We start from the raw sequence: 23,826 nt of genomic DNA, 5'->3' as shown, positions 1-23,826 counted from the left end.
AATCTAGCATAGAGTTAATTTAGTTGGAGGAAAAGGAGAGAAGTGGATAAAGGGGCTTAGGCCAGACATGAAGCGGCAGTGCTGAGATCACCCAGGACCTCGGCGCAGCTAGTCACTTACGTACCAGATATTAGTCATCAGCAGAATGGGAGGTAGGACGTGAATATTTGAATTCTGAGATTAATGACAAAAATTAACTTTAAGGATTAAGATTAATGTCTATTTGTATCCTGTCAAATATTTATCAAAATTAGTACCAAATGGTAAAACCAACAGCAATTATACCTCTTCCTAACCCAGTCAGAACCATAGCAGAAAACTGTACAGCCAGGTCTCCCTGTGACAAAGATTCCATGAGGAGTTATCAAACACTGGGTGTGAGCCAAGTTACTTCTTCCATGTCTCTCAAATAGCCTTAAATTAATTAACCCTTCATGTTCGTTTTCACATTTGTGTTGAGGAAGTTTAGCTTCATTCCTATTTTTACCTATCCTTTGTCATGAGCAGATTACTTGGAGTACATTCTCCTATTTGTATGTTAATACTTTGGTAAGAGTTTTTGTTGTTGTTGTTGTTGTTTTGTAATTCAGAGAGATCTAGGTTCAAAGCCTGGCCCTGTTTCTTCCTAACTTGGTTAAATCAAAATTTACTTCATTTCTGCATCTATAAAATGAGGGCTGAATACACCTACCTTATTGTTGGGAAGATTAAATAAGATGGTGAATGTAAAGCCCTGCCACGGTGCCTGAACACAGTAAGCACGGTAGCTCACAGGTCACCAAGCACAAATTTGGTATGGTGGAGAAGCAGTTGTCTTTAGAACATTGTGCCTCGTTATTTTATTTCCCTAAAGTAGAAAGATTTCCTTAAGTAAGACATAAGGCAAATATTCCACATTTCTCATAAGCATAAATTTTTGCAAAATGATTTTTAGGATTACAGATGCTTTCCTCAAAGCAGATGACTATATAGAGATTACAGGTGCTGGAGGAAAAAAGTATCGCATTTCTACAGCAATTGATGACATGGAAGCCTATACTAAGCTGACAGGTAAGAAGTTACAGGTCACATAGATGGTCCATCTCAGATAAACTATAAGATGTCCTTGAATTGCCAGTGAGTTATTTTTCTTTCTTTTATTTTTCATTTTTCAAAATAACCATTTAATTTTAAAAAAAGAAAGAAAGGGTCTCACTATATTGCCCAGGCTTCTCTCAAACTCCTGGGCTCAAGCGATCTCCCTGCCTTGACCTCCCAAAGTGCCAGGATTACAGGTGTGACCCACTGTACACAGCCGGTGGAAGGATTTTAGCTTCCCAAGTAATTATCTCCTTTTGAATTTGAGTTTTATTTCTGTCTTGTACCGATAAAGTGACCTTGATAAAGGGATTTGACCTATCTGAATCTTTCATCTGTAAAATGAGGGTAATGATACCTAGTATACAGTTTTGTTGTGATGTTTAAATGAGGCATAGCACCTGGTATAGACTTGACACATAAGTACTCAATATACATTATTTAACTTTTTTTTTTTTTTTTCCTGCAGATGGAGTCTCGCTCTGTCACCTAGGCTGGAGTGCACTGGTGCAGTCTTGGCTCACTGCAACCTCCACCTCTTGGGTTTCAGCAATTCTTTTGCCTCAGTTTCCTGGGTAGCTGGGACTACAGGCATGCCCCACCATGCCCAGCTAATTTTTGTATTTTCAGTAAAGACGGGGTTTCACCATATTGGCCAGGCTGGTCTCAAACTCCTGACCTCATGTGATTCATCTGCCTTGATCTCTCAGAGTGCTGGGATTACAGGTGTGAGCCACCAAGCCTGGGCCATTATTTAACTTTTTAATTTAATTTTTATTTTTTTATTTATTTTGAGACAGGATTTTATTCTGTCATCCAGGCTGGAGTGCAGTGGTGCCATCATAGCTTATTGCAGCCTCAACCTCCCGGGCTCAAGTGATCCTCTTGCCTCAGCCTCAGCCTCAGCCAAGTAGCTGGGACTATAGGCATGTGCTACCACACCTGGGTAATTTTTTCAATTTTTGTAGAGACAGGGTCCCACTATGTTGCCCAGACTTGTCATTATTTAACTCATACCTGGACTAATATTGAACACCAAAAAACTAACTTGACCATTTAACATTATTTTCATTACAAAAACACAAGATGCCAGGAACATCTATCCACACTTCTGCAGAAACAAAATCTGCAGCTTAGTGTGGAAAGGTTCTTTTTTTTTGAGTGTGGGACAGAGTTTTGCTCTTGTAGCCCAGTCGGGAATGCAATGGCACAATCTCGGCTCACTGCAGCCTCCACCTCCTGGGTACAAGCGATTCTCCTTCCTCAGCCTCCCGAGTAGCTGGGATTACAGGTGCCTACCACCACGCCCAGCTAATTTTTTTTTTGTATGTTTAGTAGAGACAGGGTTTCACCATGTCAGCCAGGCTGGTCTGAAACTCCTGCCTCGGCCTCCCAAAGTGCTGGGATTACAGGCGTGAGCCACTGCACCCAGCCACAGCTAGTTCTTTAATGTGGGAAAGTATTGACTGAGATAAAGCGAAAGAAGTAAAATGAAAAGTATACACCAGTCAGAGTTCTTAGTTACAAATTATGAAACTGTTTAACTAAAAATAAAATTGGGCCAGGCATGGTGGCTCATGCCTGTAATCCCAGCACTTTGGGAGGCCAAGGAGGGCAGATTACCTGAGGTCAGGAGTTCGAGACCATCCTGTCCAAAATTGTAAAACCCTGTCTCTACTACAAATACAAAGATTAGCCAGGCATGGTGACGCATACCTGTAATCTCAGCTACTCAGGAGGCTGAGGCAGGAGAATCGCTTGAACCCAGGAGGCAGAGGTTGTAGTGAGCCGAGATCGCACCACTGCACTCCAGCCTGGGCAACAGAGCAAGACTCTGTCTCAAAAATAAATAAATAAATAAACAAAAAATAAAAATAAAATTGGAAAGCAATCACATAGCTTTCAGAATCTGTGGAAAGGTTGGAGGCTCTGAAAATGGAGAAAAACAACAGAAGCTAAGTGACCTAAGACACAGCCAAATCACTCTACCATAGCTTCCTGCCTAGAGTGCTACTTCTATGGCAGCTGGATTCTATTTGCTGCACACTGACAAAATGAAACCTAAACTATCTCCTCCTAAACTGTCTTTGAAGAACCAGTTTTTTAAATTACCAACCCCATGCAGATTGTTATTTCTGTAAAGTATGATAAAAATGAATTACTAGAAAAATGAAATGGGGGGAAAAGGCATGTAAAATACAAGCCCAAATTTTTATTATTCAACTTGACAGACTTCACATTACCTTTCAGTAAATTCAATCAAAAGATACATAATAGGCCAAACAAGGTGGCTCATGCCTATAATCCCAGCACTCTAGGAGACCAAGGCAGATGGATCGCTTGAGCCCAGGAGTTTGAGATCAGCCTGGGCAACATGCTGAAACCCTGTTTCTATAAAAAATTTAAAAATTAGCCGTGATGGTACGTGCCTATAGTCCCAGCTACTCAGGATGCTGAGGTTGGAGAATCACTGGAGCCCAGGAGGTGGGGATTGCAGTGAGCCAAGATTGCACCACTGCAGTCCAGCCTGGGTAACAGAGCAAGACCCTGTATCAAATAATAATAATAATAGAGAAAAAAATAAAAAATTAACTTACAAGAACTATATACATTGTTCTTTAAAAATATATATATAAGGCTAGGCAGGGTGACTCATGCCTATAATCCCAACACTTTGGGAGGCTGAGGCAGGTGGATCACTTGAGGTCAGGAGTTCAAGACCAGCCTGACCAACATGGTGAAACCCTGTCTCTACTAAAAATACAAAGTATTAGCTTGACGTGGTGGTGGGTGCCTATAGTCGCAGCTACTCAGAGACTGAGGCACGAGAATCACTTGAACCCAGGAGGCGGAGGTTGCAGTAAGCCATGATCGCACCACTGCATTCCAGCCTGGATGACAGAGCGAGATTCCATCTCAAACATGAAATAAATAAATAAATAAATAACATAAAAAAAATTGAACAAGTTGAGGATACTTTTAATTTTCATTCATAATAACGCAAGTGACGCTACATTTTAAAAAGTCAGCTGGGCACGGTGGCTCACGCCTGTAATCCCAGCACTTTGGGAGGCCGAAGCGGGCGAATACGAGGTCAGGAGTTTGAGACCAGCCTGGTGCCTGTAATCCCAGCTACTCCGGAGGCTGAGACAGGAGAATCATTTGAACCCAGGCGGCGGAGGTTGCAGTGAGCCGAGATCGCACCATTGCACTCCAGCCTGGGCAACAGGGTGAGATTCTGTCTCAAAAAAAAAAAAAAAAAAGTCATCTTTATCCAGGTGTGGTGGCATGTGCCTTTAGTCCCAGCTGTTCAGGAGACTGAGGCAGGTAGATTAATTTTTTCAAATTATATTTACATTTATTTAAACTAGCTTTTGATTTAGCTGGGCATGGTGGCATGTGCCTATAGTCCCAGTTACTCAGGAGGCTGAGGCAGGAAGATTGCCTGAGCCCAGGAGGTCAAGGATGCAGTGAGCCATAATCGTATACCACTTCACTCCAGCCTGATGACACAGTGAGACCCTGTCTCAAAAAAAAAAAAAAAATTTAGCCAGGCATGGTGGTGCACATCTGTAGTCCCAGCTACTCAAGGGCTAAGGCAGGAGGATGCCTTGAGCACAGGACTTTGATGCTGCAGTGAACTATGATCACACCACTGCACTTCAGCCTAGGCACAGAACCTAACCTTGTCTCCTTAAAAAGAAGAAAAAAAAAAACAAAGAAAAAGGCCAGGTGAAGTGGCTCACACCTGGAATCCCAGCACTTTGGGAGGCTGAGGCGGGTGGATCACTTGAGGCCAGGAGTTTGAGACCAGCATGACCAACGTGGTGAAACCCAATCTCTACTGAAAATACAGAAATTAGCTGGGCATGGTGGCACACACCTGTAGTCCCAGCTACTCAAGAGGCTGAGGCAAGAGAATCACTTGAACCTGGGAGGCAGAGGTTGCAGTGAGCCAAGATCACACCACTGCACGCCAGCCTGGATGACAAAGCAAGACTCTGTCTCAAAAAAAATTGCACAGGGATATATATATGGAGAAAGTGCATGCAGAAAAACATTAACAATTGTTGAATTTAAGTGAAGGATATTTTATTTTGAAATTTTTCAAAATAAAAATTGGGAGAAAATGAAAGAAAGGAAAAATATTTCTTCTACTCTCATCATCAAATGGGACACTTAAAAAATCATTGTTTTATTATTATAGAAATTTACAAAGTACCTGTCACTTAGCTTCAACAGTTATCAACACATGGCAGTTTTGCCTCATCTCCTCATCTACCCACTCATGTCAAACACTGGACTATTTTGAAGCAGATCCTAGACATAATTTTGCTTGTAAATATTTCAGGACCATTCTCTTTTTTTTTTTTTTTTTTTTTTTGGAGATAGTGTCACTCTGTCACCCAGGTGGGAGTGCAGTGGCGCCATCTCGGCTCACTGCAACCTCCACCTCCAGGGTTCAAGCAAATTCTCCTGCCTCAGCCTCCTGAGTAGTTGGGACCACAGGCATGCACCACCATGCCCAGCTAATTTTTGTATTTTTGGTAGAGGCAGGGTTTTGCCATGTTGGCCAGGCTGGTCTCGAGCTCCTGACCTCAGGTGATCCACCTGCCTCGGCCTCCCAAATTGCTGGGATCACAGATGTGAGCCACAGTGCCTAGCCACCATTCTCTTTTAAAAACAAATTAAAACATGTCAACAATAAATCCATACACATTTATGTGCCCATCACCCAGCTCAGCAGTCATCAACTCCAATGCAGTCTTATTTCTCTCTATCCTTCCCCACTCTCTGGATTACCTGGAATTAAATCCAAGTCATTGACAGGAACTTTTATTTTTGAGACAGAGTCTCACTCTTGTTGCCCAGGCTTGAGTGCAATGGCGCAATCTTGGCTCACTGCAACCTCCACTTTCCAGGCTCAAGCAATTCTCCTGCCTCAGCCTCCTGAGTAGCTGGGATTACAGGTGCCCGCCACCACACCCAGCTAATTTTTTTTGTATTGTTAGTAGAGACGGGGTTTCACCATGTTGGACAGGCTGGTCTCGAACTCCTGACCTCAAGTGATCCGCCCGCCTCAGCCTCTCAAAGTGCTGGGATTGCAGGCATGAGCCACTGTGACTGGTCAACTGGAACAGTTTTAAAAGGTTTTTTCACTTAAGTATTTTAAAAAATTTTCTCGTATTGCTAAAATAATAATGTACCTGCCTGTTAAGATCTTTTCAGTAGAATAGCACTATGTAATTATTTAACTCTGTGTTTTTATTTTAATGTAACTGAAATGTCATCAAATTGGCAGATAACATTTTTCTGGAGATTTTATACTCTACTGATCCCAAATTGAAAGACGCACGAGAGATTTTAAAACAAATTGAATACCGTAATCTATTCAAGTATGTGGGTGAGACCCAGCCAACGGGACAAGTAAAGATTAAAAAGGTGAGTTATCAGGCATCTTTCCATTAGTGAAAGGTTATCTCTGTCCTCCAAGAGGAAACCACTAACCTGTCATGATACTATGACTCTGTACTAAGTGCTTTACATTTACTCTCATTTAATCTTTACAGCAGTGCAGGGGTCTTAGGCCTGTTTTACAGATAGAGAAACTGAGGCTTCACTGAGATTAAATAACTTGCTCATGAAAGCGTATTTAGCCAGGATTCAAAAGCCAGGTCTAACTTAACTCCAAATCTTTGCTCTCATCCAGGACGTGAGAGTGGGTCTCTAATTTTGGCTAGATTCAAGCATGGGAAAATGAATATAAGGGAAAGGGACCTCCAAAGAAAGTGCCTGCATGAGCTTCATTGAGGCTGTGGTGACCTGTTGTAATGACTTGGTTCCTTCACAGGATATCAGTCTCCCAGATGGCACATACCTGTCTTCTTTAACTCAAATATCTATTTTCACCTCCTACTTGTTGAAGAGTTTTCTCTTTGCCAGAAAGCTATAACACAAGTCATACTTATAACCACATCCTACCTCAATAATTTCTGGGTTATACTTCCTCTTGTTGTACTAATAGGTTAATGCCACTCTTTTTTTTTTCAAAATGTGAATTTTTTTTTTTTTTTTTTGACAGAGTCTCACTTTGTCACCCAGGCTAGAGTACAGTGGCGTGATCTCAGCTCACTGTACCCTCCGCCTCCTGGGTTTGAGCAATTCTCCTGCCTCAGCCTCCCGAGTAGCTGGGATTATAGGCACCCGCCACCACGCCCAGCTAATTTTTGTATTTTTAGTAGAGACGGGGTTCCACCATGTTGGTCAGGCTGGTCTTGAACTCCTGACCTCATGATCCGCCCACCTCGGCCTCCCAAAGTGCTTGGATTATAGGCATGAGCCACTATGCCTGGCCACTTTTTACAATTTTTTATAAAAATCGCTTTATTTGTTTAACGGGTGACATTGGTAGGAGCTATATTTGTTAAGGATATCTCTAATCATTTTTCTTAGTTAGGTGCCATTTTCATAAAGAGAACCTGTTTGTGGCATGAAGGCTTAATGATGAAAAATGGATTCCAACATGAGGAGTCTTGTGTTTTCCAGGAGGACTATGAATCTCTTCCAAAAGAGGTTGCTGCTGCTAAACCCAACGAATTGCTGGAAGTAAAACTGGAAGCTGAAGATTTTATAGTGGATGTAAGTAATTAGTCCAGTAATAAACTGAGTGAATAATTTTTTAACGATAAAGTACCCACCATTATAAAAGTAGTACGTGTTCATTATAATTACTTAGAAAAATGCAGAAAGATAAAAGGAAGTAATCTGTGCCCTTACAAAGAGAACCAATATTATTAACCACAAAAAAATTTGATTTGTGATCTTTTGCCATTATTTTTAATATAATTGGGGTCATGTGATTACATTGTCTATATTAAATTTTTTTTTTTTTTTTTTTTTTTGAGACAGAGTCTCGCTGTGTCGCCCAGGCTGGAGTGCAGTGGCCGGATCTCAGCTCAGTGCAAGCTCCGGCCCCCGGGTTTACGCCATTCTCCTGCCTCAGCCTCCCAAGTAGCTGGGACTACAGGCGCCCGCCACCTCGCCCGGCTAGTTTTTTGTATTTTTTAGTAGAGACGGGGTTTCACTGTATTAGCCAGGATGGTCTCGCTCTCCTGACCTCGTGATCTGCCCGTCTCAGCCTCCCAAAGTGCTGGGATTAAAGGCTTGAGCCACCACGCCCGGCCTAAAAATTTTTAATTACACAAGTAACACATTTTATTTTTTTTTTTGTTGCCTGCATACAAACACAGAGGAGAAAGTTGTAGGGCCAGGCACTGTGGCTCACGCCTGTAATCCCAGCACTTTGGGAGGCCAAGGTGGGTGGATCACCTGAGTCAGGAGTTCGAAACCAGCCTGGCCAACAAGGCAAAACCCCGTTTCTAGTGAAAATACAAAAAAATTAGCCGGGCTTGGTGGCTCGCGCCTATAGTCCCAGCTACTCGGGAGGCTGAGGCAGGAGGATTGCTTGAACCCAGGAGGCAGAGGTTGCAGTGAGCCGAGATCACGCCACTGCACTCCAGCCTGAGCAGCAGAGTAAGACTCTGTCTCCAAAAGAAAAAGAAAAAGAAAAAAAAAAAAAAGAGCTGGGCACAGTGGCTCATGACTGTAATCCTAGCACTTTGGGAAGCTAAGGCGGGTTGATCACAAAGTCAGGAGATTGAGACCATCCTGGCCAACGTGGTGAAACCCCCATCGCTACTAAAAATACAAAAATTAGCTTGGTGTGATGGTATGTGTCTGTAGTCCCAGCTACTCAGGAGGCTGAGGCAGGAGAATCACTTGAACCCGGGAGGCGGAGGTTGCAGTGAGCCGATACCGCACCACTGCACTCCAGCCTGGGCGACAGAGCTAGACAGCACTGCACCTCAGGCCAGTAGTCTCAGCAGATTACACCCTGGACCTTATCAACATTCAAAACTGCCCTCCCTGTAAAATCACTAGTTTAAACATACTTTTCTCTGTCCACAAACCCCTTTCTTCCTCATCCACGTTTTCCTAGCTCATCAGGCCCTCTAGTTTATTGTGTCCTCACTTTCTTCGAGCTTGTCAGTGCCCTTCTATCTTCATTTCTTTCCACATGTAGGCCGGGTGCAATGGCTCATGCCTATAATCCCAGCACCTTGGGAGGCCAAGGAGGGTGAATCACTTGAAGTCAGGAGTTCGAGACCAGCCTGGCCAACACGGTGAAACCCCATCTCTACTAAAAATAAAAAAATTAGCCAGGCGTGGTGGCGCACGCCTATAATCCCAGTTACTTGAGAAGCTGAGGCAGGAGAATCGCTTGAACCCAGGAGGCAGAGGTTGCAGTGAGCTGAGATCATACCACTGCACTCCAGCCTGGGCAACAGAATGAGACTCCATCTCAAAAAACAAACAAACAGCCGGGCGCGGTGGCTCAAGCCTGTAATCCCAGCACTTTGGGAGGCCGAGACGGGCGGATCACGAGGTCAGGAGATCGAGACCATCCTGGCTAACACGGTGAAACCCCGTCTCTACTAAAAAAAATACAAAAAATTAGCTGGGCGAGATGGCGGGCGCCTGTAGTCCCAGCTACTCGGGAGGCTGAGGCGAGAGAATGGCGTAAACCCGGGAGGCGGAGCTTGCAGTGAGCTGAGATCCGGCCATTGCACTCCAGCCTGGGCGACAGAGCGAAACTCCGTCTCAAAAAAAAAAAAAAAAAACAAACAAAAAAAGTATCTTGGATATTGTGATACAGTAATTCACTCATTTTTCTGTAGTTACCCTCAACTCTCTTTTCCTTCTTTGCATCTACCTAGCAGAAGGCCATACAACCTAGATGAATCAAATCTAAACATCTCCACACCTCTACCTGGGCACATAAATGCTCCTGGGTACCATCACCGTACAGGCATATCTATAAATTCCCGGTCACGAAACTAAGCTGGGCCTTCTGGCAGGCTTAGTGTGATTCTCCGAGTCTCTAATAATCATTTCAGGCCAGGCACGGTGGCTCACGCCTGCAATCCCAGCACTTTGGGAGGCTGAGGCGGGCAGATCACCTGAGGTCAGGAGTTCGAGACCAGCCTGGCCAACATGGCAAAACCCATCTCTACTAAAAATACAAAAACTAGCCAGGGATGGTGGTGGGTGCCTGTAATCTCAGCTACTCAAGGAGGCTGAGGCAGGAGAATCACTTGAACCTGGGAGGCAGAGGTTGCAGTGAGCCAAGATCCTGCCACTGCACTCCATCCTGGGCAACAGAGCAAGACCCCCATCTCAAAAAGTAATACTAATAATAATCATCATCATCATTTCAAACTGTCCTCCCTCCTCTCAGAAATCCAACCATGCTTCCCACCTCCAGCTATATTCACCCTCATGAATAACCTAACCTTTGACTCTTATTTCCAAGATAACCTATAGGACATTAAGTAGCAACTCCTTACACCTTTCTCACCAAAGAAACAAGCCTGCCTCCATCGGCAACTGTATTCAGTATTCCCATTTGTATACTAGGGAAACAGCTTTGTTCTTGTCAAAGGCTTAGGGTAACTCTACTTGTGTTCTAGAGAAGTATTGTCCTATAGAACTTTCTGCAGTGACAGAGATATTCTTGGTCAGTGCTGTCCCTTTTCATAGCCACTAGCTGCATGCAGGTGTTGAGCACCTGAAATGTGGTTGCTGTAACTGAATAACTTCATTTTTTATTGTATTTAGTATTATTTGTTTATTTTTTAGAGACAGGGTCTCGCTCTGTTGCCCAGGCTGGAGTGCAGTGATGTAATCACAGCTCATTATAACCTAAACTCCTGGGCTCAAGCGATCCTCCCACCTCAGCCTCCTGAGTAGCTAGGACTACAGACACATGCCACCATGCCCAGCTAATTTTTAAATTTTTTGTATAGATAGGGTCTCACTCTGTTGCCCAGGCTGGTCTCAAACTCCTGGCCTCAAGCAATCTTGCTGCCTTAGCCTCCTAAAGTGTGGGATTACAGGCATGAGCCACTACACCCAACCAATGTTAATTTAAACTTTTGTTTATTTTGAGACAGGGTCTCTGTCTGTGTCCCAGGCTGAAGTGTAGTGGCATGATCATGGCTTGCTGCAACAAAACCCCATCTGTACCAAAAACACAAAAATTATCCAGGTGTGGTGGTGCACGTCTATGGTCCCAGCTACTTAGGAGGCCAAGGTGGGAAGATCACTTGAGCCCAGGAGGTGGAGGTTGCAGTGAGCTGATATCGTACCACTGCACTCTAGCCTAGGCGACAGAGCAAGAGCCTGTCTCAAGAAAATCATGAACACCGCACTGCTCTTCACCCCTCTCCTCTTTTTCAGGGTCAGACTCATCTTCCCTTACCTTTCTAAGGTACCAAATTCCTCTCCAGGTACTTCTTTCTTGCTGTCTTTTTTTTCTTTATGTTTTTATTTTATGTATTTTTTAAACTGACAAATGATAACTGTCCCATTTTCATGGGGTACATAGTGTATATAAATGTCTGATGATCAGATCAGGGCAGTTAGCATATGCATCATCTAAAACATTTATCATTTCTCTGTGTTGGGAACATTTAATATTTTCCTTCAAGCTATTTAAAACTATGTAATAGGCCGGGCACGGTGACTCATGCCTGTAATCGCAGCACTTTGGGAGGCCAAGGCAGGCAGTTCATGAGGTCAGGAGATCAAGACCATCCTGGCCAACATGGTGGAACCCTGTCTCTACTGAAATAAAATAAAATAAATTAGCCAGGTGTGATGGCACGCGCCTGGGAGGCTACTTGGAGCTACTTGGGAGGCTGAGGCAGGAAAATTGCTTGAACCCGGGAGGCGGAGGTTGCAGTGAGCAGGGATGGAGCCACTGCATTCCAACCTGGCGACAGAGAGACTCCATATCAAAAATAACAAAAAGACTGTGTAATAGGTTACTGGTAACTAGGCCAGCCGTGGTGGCTCATGCCTGTAATCACAGCACTTTGGGAGGCCTAGGCGGGTGGATCACTTGAGGCCAGGAGTTTGAGACCAGCCTGGTCAACATGGTGAAACCCCATCTCTACTAAAAATACAAAACTTAGCTGGGCGTGGTGGTGCATGCCTGTAATCCCAGCTACTTAGGAGGCTGAGGCAGGAGAATCACTTGAACCCAGGAGGCGGAGGTTGCAGTGTGCCGAGATTGTGCCACTGCAGTCCAGTCAGAGCAACAGAGCAAGGCTCTATGTCAAAACAAAGGAAATTACTGTTAACTATAGTCGTAGTCATCCTACAGAACTATAGAACCCTAGAACTTACTCCTCCTATCTAGCTGTAATTTTGTTTTCTTTAACGTCTTGCCTCCTCTGAACAGCGAAACTTCTAAAAGTTGCCTTCTCTTACTTTTTTTTTTTTTTTTTTTTTGAGGCAGAGTCTCACTGTGTCGCCCAGGCTGGAGTGCAGTGGCCTGATCTTGGCTCACTGCAACCTCCACCTCCTGGGTTCAAGCGATTCTCCTGCCTCAGTCTCCTGAGTAGCCAGGACTACAGGTGCCTGCCACCACATCCAGCTAATTTTTGTATTTTTAGTTGAGATGGGGTTTCACAATATTGGCCAGGCTGGTCTTGATCTCCTGACCTTGTGATCCGCTCGCGTCGGCCTCCCAAAGTGCTGGGATTACAGGCATGAGCCATCACGCCTCTTACATTTCTGTTTCTTATTTTCTCCTGAACCTTTTTCTCTGTTGCCATCACTATACTCTCTCCAGGATCTCCAGTGACTTCAGAGTTGCTAAATCCAGGAGATAGTTTCAGTACTCTCTGCCTCTGAGCTGTTTCTTCTGCCTGCAATTCTTTTTCTTCCCACCTAAGCCTGTTTGTTTCTTGCTCACTTAGTAAAGTCACTTTCCCAGGAAAATGTTTTCTCCAGGCACCCTAGGCTACATCAGGTACCCTGTTAGAACATTTCAAAGCACCCTTTGCTTTTCAACTGTGGTTGCATACTTTTATAATTATTTGTTGAACTTCAATCTAGGGCTGCCTGGTTTGTGGGGGCTAGAATTTTCTTTACTTATTTATTTTTGGAGGCAGAGTCTTGCTCTGTTGCCTAGGCTGGAGTGCAGTGGCGCAATCTCAACTCACTGCCTGCCAGGTTCAAGCAATTCTTGTGCCTCAGCCTCCCAAGTAGCTTGGACCACAGGTACATAACACCATGTCTGGCTAATTTTGTTTTGTTTTGTATTTTTGGTAGAGACAGTGTTTCACCATGTTGACCAGGGTAGTCTCGAACTCCTGGTCTCAAGTGAGCCACTGCGTTCGGTCTGGGATTTTATTTTAAAGTGTCCTTGTTGCACCTCTAGTGTCTACCTGTATCTGTCACATAGCAGGGATTGAGTTTACACCATACTTAGATTGAACACACAAGTACATTTCCCATTTTCCCCCAGATTTCAATACCAAATCCCTAAGAGTGATCATGAACCAGTTATTTTTATTCCATCATGAGTCACCTTATCAACATTCTTACTTCCGAATCCCTAGAAGGCTCTATTCCATTTCTTTTTCTTTTCTTTTTTTTTTGGGGGGGGGGGGCACAGTCTCACTCTGTTGCCAGGCTAGAGTGCAGTGGTGCGATCTCAGCTCACTGCAACCTCCACCTCCCAGGTTCAAGCAATTCTCCTGCCTCAGTCTCCCGAGTAACTGGGGTTACAGGCGCATTCCACCATGCCCAGCTAATTTTTGGATTTTTAGTAGAGACGGGGGTTTCAGTATGTTGGTCAGGCTGGTCTCGAACTCCTGACCTCATGATTTACCTGCCTTGGCCTCCCAAAATGCTAGGATTACAGGCCTGAGCCACCCTGCCTGTAATCAGGTGGCCTCTGTTCCATTTCTTGTTATGCTCCTACAGCCCTGAATTCAGTTCTCCTGGTTGCTATATGATTACTTATGTATTGCTTTTATTTAGGTTATCAACATGGATTATGGAATGCAAGAAAAGAATCCAATTGATCACGTTAGCTTCTATTGTAAGACTGACCCCAACAGACCAATCAAGATTACGAAAAACCAGGTAACTACTTAGGCAAAACAAATATACTGTAATGGCATGTAGCAAATCTTTATGGTAAATTAGCATTTTATATGCAAACTAGGTTTTAAGGCGTATCTTTGCAATTAAAGTGGGCCTGGCACAGTAGCTCATACCTGTAATCCCAGTGCTTTGGGAGGCTGAAGCGGGAGGATCACTTGAGACCGAGAGCTTAAGATCAGCCTGGCTAACAAAGCGAGACCCCATCTCTACAAAAAATAAAAAACTTAGGCATGGTAGCTAATGCCTGTAGTTCCAGCTACTTAGGAGGCTGAGGTGGGAGGATCGCTTCAGCCTGGGAGGTCAAGGCCTCAGTGAGCTGTGATTGTGCCACACTGCACTCCAGCCTGGATGACAGGGAGACCTTGTCTCAAAAAAAAGAAATAGTTAGGAGCCTAGGGACCAGCTGGTATCTCCAATGTGTGAATTCAAGGTGATAGTGAAATCTCTTCATTTTAAAAAGGTTTCACAACTTCTGCCAGAGAAATTTGCAGAGCAGCTGATTCGAGTATATTGTAAGAAGATGGACAGAAAGAGTTTGTATGCCGCAAGACAACATTTTGTTCAGTGGTGCGCAGACAGAAATTTCACCAAGCCTCAGGTAGGTGGCCTGTTACTCACAAACTTCGCACAATTTTTTATTTTTAAGTAAAAACCAAAAATAATTCTATCTGCTGAAAAGTTCCCATTTAAGTTGTAGTCACTTGGTTACGGTTTTGAAAATAAGGTCTTTCACTTTCTTTCCTTTTAAAATGTCTGAATCTGTGTCAGCCAGTGATTTCTTCCTACAGGAGTTGGGAATGGATACTGTTTAGCATTATTGTCCTAATAATAAAAGATACAAATGTGAACATGTAAATAATGCTTTCTAATGTTGTTCACCAGTGGCCCTGGAAGGTTGTTCATAGTGTCTCCATCTTTCAGAGGTTACCAAAGCTGAGTAGTTAACTTGTTTAACATGCAATTGATAATAGACTTCATGTTTCTAAACCTGGTTACTTCTGTATATTAGTTAGCTATTTAAGTTATCAAGAATGAGAGTAGAGGGAAGAGGAGCCAAGCCACAGTTGCCAACCCTGTAGAGAATGTTGTTAAAATTGTCTCTTACTGACCTACACATAGTAGGTGTCTGCACAGACAATGTGGCCAGTTGGCATTTATTGACTGAATGAATGAATATAATTGGCAAGCAGGGAAACAGTGCTTTACTGCCTAGTCTGGAACTCTCCCTCACACCTCCCTGTGTGTCAGGTGCCAAAAGGAACAAAGTATAGGGTGAGACATGAAAGCATAGCTCAGGATGTCGGTGCTTTATCAAATGCCACATGGCATGATCCAGGTAAGATCTCTGAGGATTCAGAGAGTTGGAAGATCTCTGGGAGAAGCCTGGTGAAGGGGCAGGATCTGCTAGATCTAGAAGGCAGGGTTGTGTATGGATGAGCAGCAGGGAGAATGAAGGGTGTATTTGGCAATGGGAGGAGCACAAACAAAGGCATGAAGCTGGAATGAGCTGAGAGTATTTAGGGGACCATGAGGAGACCTGTCTGTCCAGGGTAGAAAATTATTTTTTTTAAATTCATTCATTCATTTTTTTGGGACAGAGTCTTGCTTTGTCACCCAGGCTGGAGTGACAACTGCACTTACTGCAACCTCTGCCTCCCGGGTTCAAGCGATTCCCCTGCCTCAGCCTCCCAAGTAGGCACGTGCCATAATGCCTGGCTAAATTTTTGTATTTTAGTAGAGACAGGGTTTCATTATGTTAGCCAGGATGGTCTCGATCTCCTGACCTCGTGATCCGCCCACCTCGGCCCCCCAAAGTGCTGGGATTACAGGTGGAAGCCACCATGCCCAGCCAGAAAATTCTTACTGTTAAGTGTGGAGAGGTTAAATGGGAAGAGTGGACTGGATTATGGAGAACCTTGGATAATTGACTGGGAGATTTTTTTTCTCCGTACAGTGGGGAGAGAATCACTGAGCACATTCAAGAGTTGCCATGCACTATAGCATCTGCCTGAATGTGTGTCAGCTCCAACTAGAGTGAAACCCGAGGGAATAAGAGTAGAATTGTCCCTTGGCATCTGTGGGGAACTGGCTTCAGGACCCCCATAGACCCCACAGATAGAAAAATCCATGGAGGCTCAAGTGCCTTATATAAAATGGTATAGTGTTTGCATATGACCTATGCATATCCTCTTTTATACTTTAAATATCTCTAGATTACTTATAAAACCTACTACAATGTAAATCCTATGTAAATAGTTGTTAATACTGTATTGTTTAGGGAATCATGACAAGAAGAAACTCTGTACATGCTTAGTATAGACACAGGCATCCATTTCTCCCCCCTCACATTTTCTATCTCCAGTTGGTTGAATCTGCCCATGGATGCAGAGGGTCAGCTGTATGTCTGTCCTAGGTACTGTGAAATTAAATCACTGAAACTAAATCACTGAGCACTCTAGCTGCAGATAGACTGGAACTTGGAGAGGCTGGAAACAGAGAGTCAAGAGAGGCTATTAAAGTTTGGCTGTGTCATGATAACTACTATAAATTTGGTACATTTACTCACTGAGTGAGTATTTTGCCGTGCCCTTGTTAGGTGCCTGGAATAGTACATAGAAAGACAGTTCCTAATAACTCATGGATCCCATTCAGGTTGGGGATAACAATCTAGTTGGGGATAATAATAATTATTAATTTTTCTCCATAAATTAATAATTATAGGAGCATGGTAAGTACTTTGGGTGTAGGGTGAGTACACAGTCTTAGAGGAGGAAAAGGAAGATTTAGCTGGTCTTGGTTGGTCAGGAAAAGCTTATTTAAAGAAGGGCTTATAAACTGAGACCTGAAGGTTGAGTGAGGAGTCGTCTGGGTTAAGGGCTGGCAGCAGGAGGTGGTGGTAGGGGAGGGGTTGAGGCATAGACACCACAGGGTTAATTCGGAAGATGAGAAAGAACATGGTGCATTTCAGGAAGGAGCATAGAGTGTGGAGGTGTCTGGGGCTTTATGCACGGTCCTGTCAGCCAAGAGCAGTAGGGAGCATTGGCACTGAAGGGTTTTAAGCAGGAAAGTGACATATTTGTTTACATTTATAAAATTCACTAGAATTGAAATTAGAATGAGTGTAAATAAAAAAGTTGGCTATATGCTAGGCATGGTGGCTCACATCTATAATCCTAGCACTTTGGGAGGCTGAGGTGGGAGGATTGTTTGAGCCTAGGAGTCTGAGGGTGCAGTGAGCTATGATCACACCACTACACTCCAGCCTGGTTGACAGAGCAAGATGTTGTCTCAAAGAAAGAAAGAAAGAAAGAAAGAAACGTGGGTAGAAATAGAGATGAGGCTGGGCGCGGTGGCTCACGCCTGTAATCCCAGCACTTTGGGAGGCCGAGGCGGGTGGATCACGAGGTCAGGAGATTGAGACCATCCTGGCTAACATGGTGAAACCCCATCTCTACTAAAAAATACAAAAAATTAGCCGGGCGTGGTGGCGGGTGCCTATAGTCCCATCTTCTTGGGAGGCTGAGGCAGGAGAATGGCGTGAACCCAGGAACCAGAGCTTGCAGTGAGCGGAGATTGCACCACAGCACTCCAGTCTGGGCGACAGAGCAAGACTCCATCTCAATAAAAAAAAAAAAAAAGAAAGAAATAGAGATGAGTTTAAAGACAAATAAATACTGTCTATTTTGAAATAGACCTTTAAGAACAAGTATCGGGCAGGCGCAGTGGCTCAAGCCTGTAATCCCAGCACTTTGGGAGGCCGAGACGGGCGGATCACGAGGTCAGGAGATCGAGACCATCCTGGCTAACACGGTGAAACCCTGTCTCTACTAAAAAATACAAAAAACTAGCTGGGCGAGGTGGCGGGCGCCTGTAGTCTCAGCTACTCGGGAGGCTGAGGCAGGAGAATGGCGTAAACCCAGGAGGTGGAGCTTGCAGTGAGCTGAGATCTGGCCACTGCACTCCAGCCTGGGCGACAGAGCGAGACTCCATCTCAAAAAAAAAAAAAAAAAAAAAAAAAAAAAACAAGTATCACAGCAATAGAATGACTTTTTTTGAGATGGAGTCTCACTATATTGCCCAGGCTGGAGTGCAGTGGTATGGTCTCAGCTCACTGCAAGCCCGACCTCCTGGGTTGAAGTGATTCTCTTGCCTCAGCCTCCTGAGTAGCTGGGACTACAGGCACGCAACACCATGCCCAGCTAATTTTTGTATTTTTAGTAGAGACAGGGTCTCACCATGTTGCCCAGGCTGGTCTTAAACTCCCGACCTCAAGTGATCCACCTGCCTTGGCCTCCCAAAGTGCTGGGATTACAGGCGTGAGCCACCACGACTGGCCTAAATGATTGCCTTTACTGAGATCAGGAGTTCGAGACCATCCTGGCCAACATAGTGAACCCCATCTTTACTAAAAATACAAAAATTAGCCATGGTGGTGCACACCTATAATCCCAGCTACTTGGGAGGCTGAGGCAGGAGAATCGCTTGAACCCTGGAGGTGGAGGTTGCAGTGAGCTGAAATCGTGCCATTGCACTCCAGCATGGGTGACAGAGCAAGATGCCATCTCAAAAACATAATAATGGCCGGGCGCGGTGGCTCAAGCCTGTAATCCCAGCACTTTGGGAGGCCGAGACGGGCAGATCATGAGGTCAGGAGATCGAGACTCTCCTGGCTAATACGGTGAAACCCCGTCTCTACTAAAAAATACAAAAATTAGCCATGGTGGTGCACACCTATAATCCCAGCTACTTGGGAGGCTGAGGCAGGAGAATCGCTTGAACCCTGGAGGTGGAGGTTGCAGTGAGCTGAAATCGTGCCATTGCACTCCAGCATGGGTGACAGAGCAAGATGCCATCTCAAAAACATAATAATGGCCGGGCGCGGTGGCTCAAGCCTGTAATCCCAGCACTTTGGGAGGCCGAGACGGGCAGATCATGAGGTCAGGAGATCGAGACTCTCCTGGCTAATACGGTGAAACCCCGTCTCTACTAAAAAATACAAAAAACTAGCCGGGCGACGAGGCAGGCGCCTGTAGTCCCAGCTACTCGGGAGGCTGAGACAGGAGAATGGCGTGAACCCGGGAGGCGGAGCTTGCAGTGAGCTGAGAGCCGGCCACTGCACTCCAGCCTGGGCGGCAGAGCAAGACGCCGTCTCAAAAAAAAAAAAAAAAAAACATAATAATGATAAATTTTTAGAATACTATTTTTAATGGTTCTATCATGTCAGATCCAGTGTGGTTCAACAGAAGAAATTTAACATGGGGGATGAGATACAAAAGTTTTGGCAGAGCTAAATGAGTACAGAGGACGGTGATTCAAAAGCAGGAAGCTGCTACCACCTCTAGGATAGGAGAGACCAAGGGAGCCGGTGGGAGTCCCGGAGCTGGGGCCACCTGCAGAAGCTAGAACCACAGAAGAGTCACTGCCACTGCCGCTCATGCCAGAGGAGGTAGGGAGAGAAATAACCTGATTTCTCTGCCCTCTTCTCACCTCGTCTCCCACCAGAGAGACCAAACCTCACTGGAAACCAGCAGGCATGGGAGCTGAGAAATGTAATTTACCGGAGTAGCTCCAGTGAAACAGAGTAGGGAGAGGAGGAGTGAAGAATGGATCTGAGAGCAAACAGGCAGATGAGGAGCACGAATCCTCCTACCAGCATTGTATTCCTGATACAACAGAACCTCTCCAAGATCCTGCATCCTCTCGTAACCAAAGAGGATCTACACACAAGTTCAGAACAGTTTAGCATAGAGTGGAGTATTAGGAGGCCTTGCTTCTTCTTACCTCTATGGTTTCAGGTCATTGTATCACCTCTCTTTGGATCTCTCCCTTATTTTGGGTGGAGGAGGTCCTTTGGCTGGAGCCTATGCTGATGGGGCCAACGTTAGAGCTTTGATGCAGAGAAAAAATTAAATTCTGCAGGTACATACTGTCTTTTCTCCCCTTCTTTGCCATTTTGTAGACCTGGGCCATTTATCGCAGAGGGGCCCAGGCGAGAGAGAACCTAGGGGTTCAGTGCATCCTGTCTTTCTCCTGGGCAAACAGGACAGGGTTTGTGCTCCGTGAAGGAGGCCATAGAGGTGGGCAGTGGTATGCTGCTTCCGGTCATCTCTGCAGAGGCCAGTGTCTGTTTTCATGAAGGCTCTTCCTGCATAAGACTGTAGTGTTTCTAATTTGTCCCAAGCACAGGGCATATGTAATTTGGAGTTTCCCTGGAGTGAGGACACCTAGAAGCAATCTATATGCAAGATGAGAATGTGCGCACCTGAGACTTTCACTCACAAATAAGATGATGGAAACTGGCTTTTCTCTGTTCTCTGTTTTTCTCTCTCCTCCTAATAGGATGGCGATGTTATAGCCCCACTCATAACACCTCAGAAAAAGGAATGGAACTACAGGACTTCAGTCCAAAGTCCAACTCACCTCCGAGAAGCATCCAAAAGCAGACTCCAGCTTTTTAAAGATGACCCAAGGTGAATGTCTGTAGTCGGCTGTTTACAAACTCCCTCCCAGCACAATTCATTTAAGGGCTTCACTCATAGAATTCTGCAAAATTATGATAACTCATGCTTTAATTTTGTAATTTGAGTGTACACGCATGCTGAAGCTAAGTAATTTTTAATCAAAGAAATAAGATGGTATTAGGCAATCTTACTATACTATGAAAAGTATTACCTTGCCTATTTTTAATATTACTAAAGTCTTTCTCCTTCAGTAGTCTATTTTCTTAGAATAACAACTCTTTTATCTACTCTGAACTCTCTTTTTTTTCTTTTTTAAAAGACAAGGTTTTACTCTGTTGCCCAGGCTGGACTCGCACTTTCCTGGGCTCAAGCGACCCTCCTGCCTTAGCCCCCCAAGTAGCTGGAACTATAGGCACGTGCCACCACACCCAGCTTACTCTGAACTTTTATGACGGATGATTGTTTTTTGTTTTTAATGTAGAAATGAGACAAGGGTACAAATTGGAATTAGAAGTTGACATTGTCATAGACAAACATGGCTAAAAACAAAACATCAAATCCTGCCCCGGTGAAGAGTTCCCTGTCACTTCAAGTTTGAGGATAGTCCTCTTCAAGCATAGGCGAGAAACACCTGCCCTCACCCTTTTAGCCCCCTTACAAGGTGCCAGGTTGGGGTAAACAGTTGTAGATGATGGCCAGGAGTGGCCTCCAACACACTGGTGAGAGGCCTGATTAGGTTTTGGGGAAGATCTGAGAGCTCAGGCCTCCTCATGAGTGAGCCTAAAGCCGCCTCTTGTTGGGAGATCCCTACCCCCAGTGACAGAGGAATCCCCCAAACTAGGCTGTGCCCTGGCTCCGTGGCGGTTCCAGACCTGGGCAGTGCCTTTGTCTCCTGAATACTCACTCCCCTGGTCCAGAGGGCCTTCCCACTGCCCAGCCTGGAGAAAGCCTCCCCTGACCTGCTCTCTGAGTATCCTGGAGAGCTGGCCAGAGGCCATCACAGGCACCATCCTCAGAGCTCCTCAGACCTGGGACTTTGTTTTTGCTGGTTCAGTGCATTTTGTGTATTTAAGAGCAAACACTAGCCGGGCGTGGCGGTGTGTGCCTGTAGTCCCAGCTACTTGGGAGGCTGAGGCAGGAGAATCGCTTGAACCCGGGAGGCGGAGGTTGCAGTGAGCCAAGATCATGCCGTTGCACTCCAGCCTGGGTGACAGAGTGAGACTCCGTCTCTAAAAAAAAAAAAGAAAAAAAAAAAGTGCAAACTCTGCACTGCCTATGCGGAAATTAGTGACTGCCCAGTAGGTTCCAGGCTCCCCTAGGTAACTTCGTTTTCCCAGCAGTGGAGGGGGCACCACCTTGGTGGGGCAGTGTCCCTGTGCCCAGGGCACACCTTATTCCCAGTTCTATAGCAATTCACCAAGAACAAAGTCTGCAGGGCTGGGTGCGGTGGCTCACGTCTGTAATCCCAGCACTTTGGGAGGCCAGGGCAGTCGGATCAGGAGATAGAGACCATTCTGGCTAACATGGTGAAACCCCGTCTCTACTAAAAATACAAAAAATTAGCCAGGCGTGGTGGTGGGCACCTGTAGTCCCAGCTACTTGGGAGGCTGAGGCAGGAGAATGGCATGAACCCAGGAGGCAGAGCTTGCAGTGAGCTGAGATAGAGCCACTGCACTCCAGCCTGGGTGACAGAGTGAGACTCCATCTCAAAAAAAAAAAAAAAAAAGTCTGCATTTAGAGCCAAAGCTGGTGGTGGCCAGAGGGTGCTGAAGATGCAGGCTAGTGGGGATGGGAGCCATGAGCCCCGAATGTCTTCCGCTCTGGTGCTCCCCGGACTAAGCCTCCCTGGTACACTGGGAGTGAGGGTCAGCCTGAGCGTGTAGGGGAACTCAGACCACAGGCCAGCAGATTTCCCAGCAGTCTGTCACTGGCCACCGTGTAGCCAGATTCTGTTCCGTCCACACTGGGGTGAAGAGTACTTGGAATGTCTGCCATCCTGTATGATCACCCCACCCCCCCACCACCCCCGCCCCCACATTCCATCCATCAGTAAATAATAGGGGTTGGTTACAATTCATAAGAGAATAGTTAAAACCGTTCTCCTCTCATGCCTACCATGGTATCGGGGCGATCTGTTCACATACGGGCTCAGTGACGCACAAGTGAGGTCAGCCATGGCACTAGGTCATTCCCACTTTAGCCAAGGTGCCTCAGGAATGTCATATTGTGTTAAAATCATTTTATTTCTGTGTATCTTACCTTTAAATCATTGTGGTTTACTCTGAGATTCTGTAGTCCTAATACTGTGTCACTGTGCTGTCTGTGAAACAACTTGAATGAATTTTGTTTGCATCTTTTGTTACACGTAAGGCAGCTGTACTTTATGTTCTTTGCAACTGTTTTCATTATGATAACTCTGCGCTATTTACAAGGTTACATTTTCCTTAAGAAACATCTTGGCCAGGCGAAGTGGCTCACGCCTGTAATCCCACCTGTAATCCCAGCACGTTGGGAGGCCGAGGTGGGTGGATCACCTGAGGTAAAGAGTTCGAGACCAGCCTGGCCAACATGGCGAAACCCAGTCTCTGCTGAAAATACAGAAATTAGCCAGGCGAAATTGTGGTGGTGTGTGCTTGTAATCCCAGCTACTTGGGAGGCCGAGGCAAGAGAATCACTTGAACCCGGGAGGCGGAGTGTGCAGTGAGCCAAGATCACTACTGCACTCCAGCCTGGGGGTCAAGAACGAAACTCTGTCTCAAACGAAAAAAAAAAAAGAAGGAAAGAAACATCTTCGCTATTTGTATAAAAATGGAAATTTTAACAGCTTAGCCTCTAGAGAGTTACTGAACGTGGTTACCCTGGGAATGTAAATAGAACTGCAAATTAAAATGGCCACTTCAACTGGGTAAGGGAAACAGCTGCAATAAAGCTTCGTGAATGTATCTCCATCTTGAAAGTTGTGTTCTACAAAGCTTTCGACTTATTTGTCTGAATATACATATTACTCGTTTGCTCCTTTCATATCTTCATCGTGAAATTAAATAGCAGATTCACAAGAACCTAGCACTGGTGGCAGACAAAAGGGCCTCAACGTTCTGCAGCAGGCCAGAGGATGAATGATGCTGCTAGAGTCTTTATTAGTTCCAGTGCTCAAGCCCGGGTTTCTAAGGTTTGACAATATTCTGTAAATCATTTCCACACATACAGAGTAGAGTCCCGTTTTTGTAAGAATACACACACACACATATTCATGGAACATTGTCTGGAA

The 23,826-nt window shown here is 45.0% G+C and overlaps 1 protein-coding gene across 2 annotated transcripts in view; it reads left to right on the top strand.

The window, feature by feature from the left end:
* The window catches only part of SAMHD1 (SAM and HD domain containing deoxynucleoside triphosphate triphosphohydrolase 1), a 77,689-nt gene extending 56,878 nt beyond the window's left edge, over positions 1-20,811 (top strand). For both annotated transcript variants that reach the window (XM_033186346.1, XM_033186345.1), the window contains exons 11-16: positions 935-1,050; positions 6,380-6,519; positions 7,624-7,716; positions 13,972-14,076; positions 14,558-14,695; positions 20,437-20,811. In XM_033186346.1, the coding sequence (XP_033042237.1) occupies positions 935-1,050; positions 6,380-6,519; positions 7,624-7,716; positions 13,972-14,076; positions 14,558-14,695; positions 20,437-20,571 (727 nt within the window). In that variant the 3' untranslated portion in view covers positions 20,572-20,811. The remainder of the gene's footprint in view (positions 1-934; positions 1,051-6,379; positions 6,520-7,623; positions 7,717-13,971; positions 14,077-14,557; positions 14,696-20,436) is intronic.
* The last annotated feature ends 3,015 nt before the right edge of the window (positions 20,812-23,826 follow it).

This window comes from Trachypithecus francoisi, unplaced genomic scaffold (genome assembly GCF_009764315.1).
Source record: "Trachypithecus francoisi isolate TF-2019V2 unplaced genomic scaffold, Tfra_2.0 Lachesis_group21, whole genome shotgun sequence".
Classification (NCBI taxonomy): domain Eukaryota; kingdom Metazoa; phylum Chordata; class Mammalia; order Primates; family Cercopithecidae; genus Trachypithecus; species Trachypithecus francoisi.
This window is presented reverse-complemented; position numbering and strand designations above follow the sequence as displayed.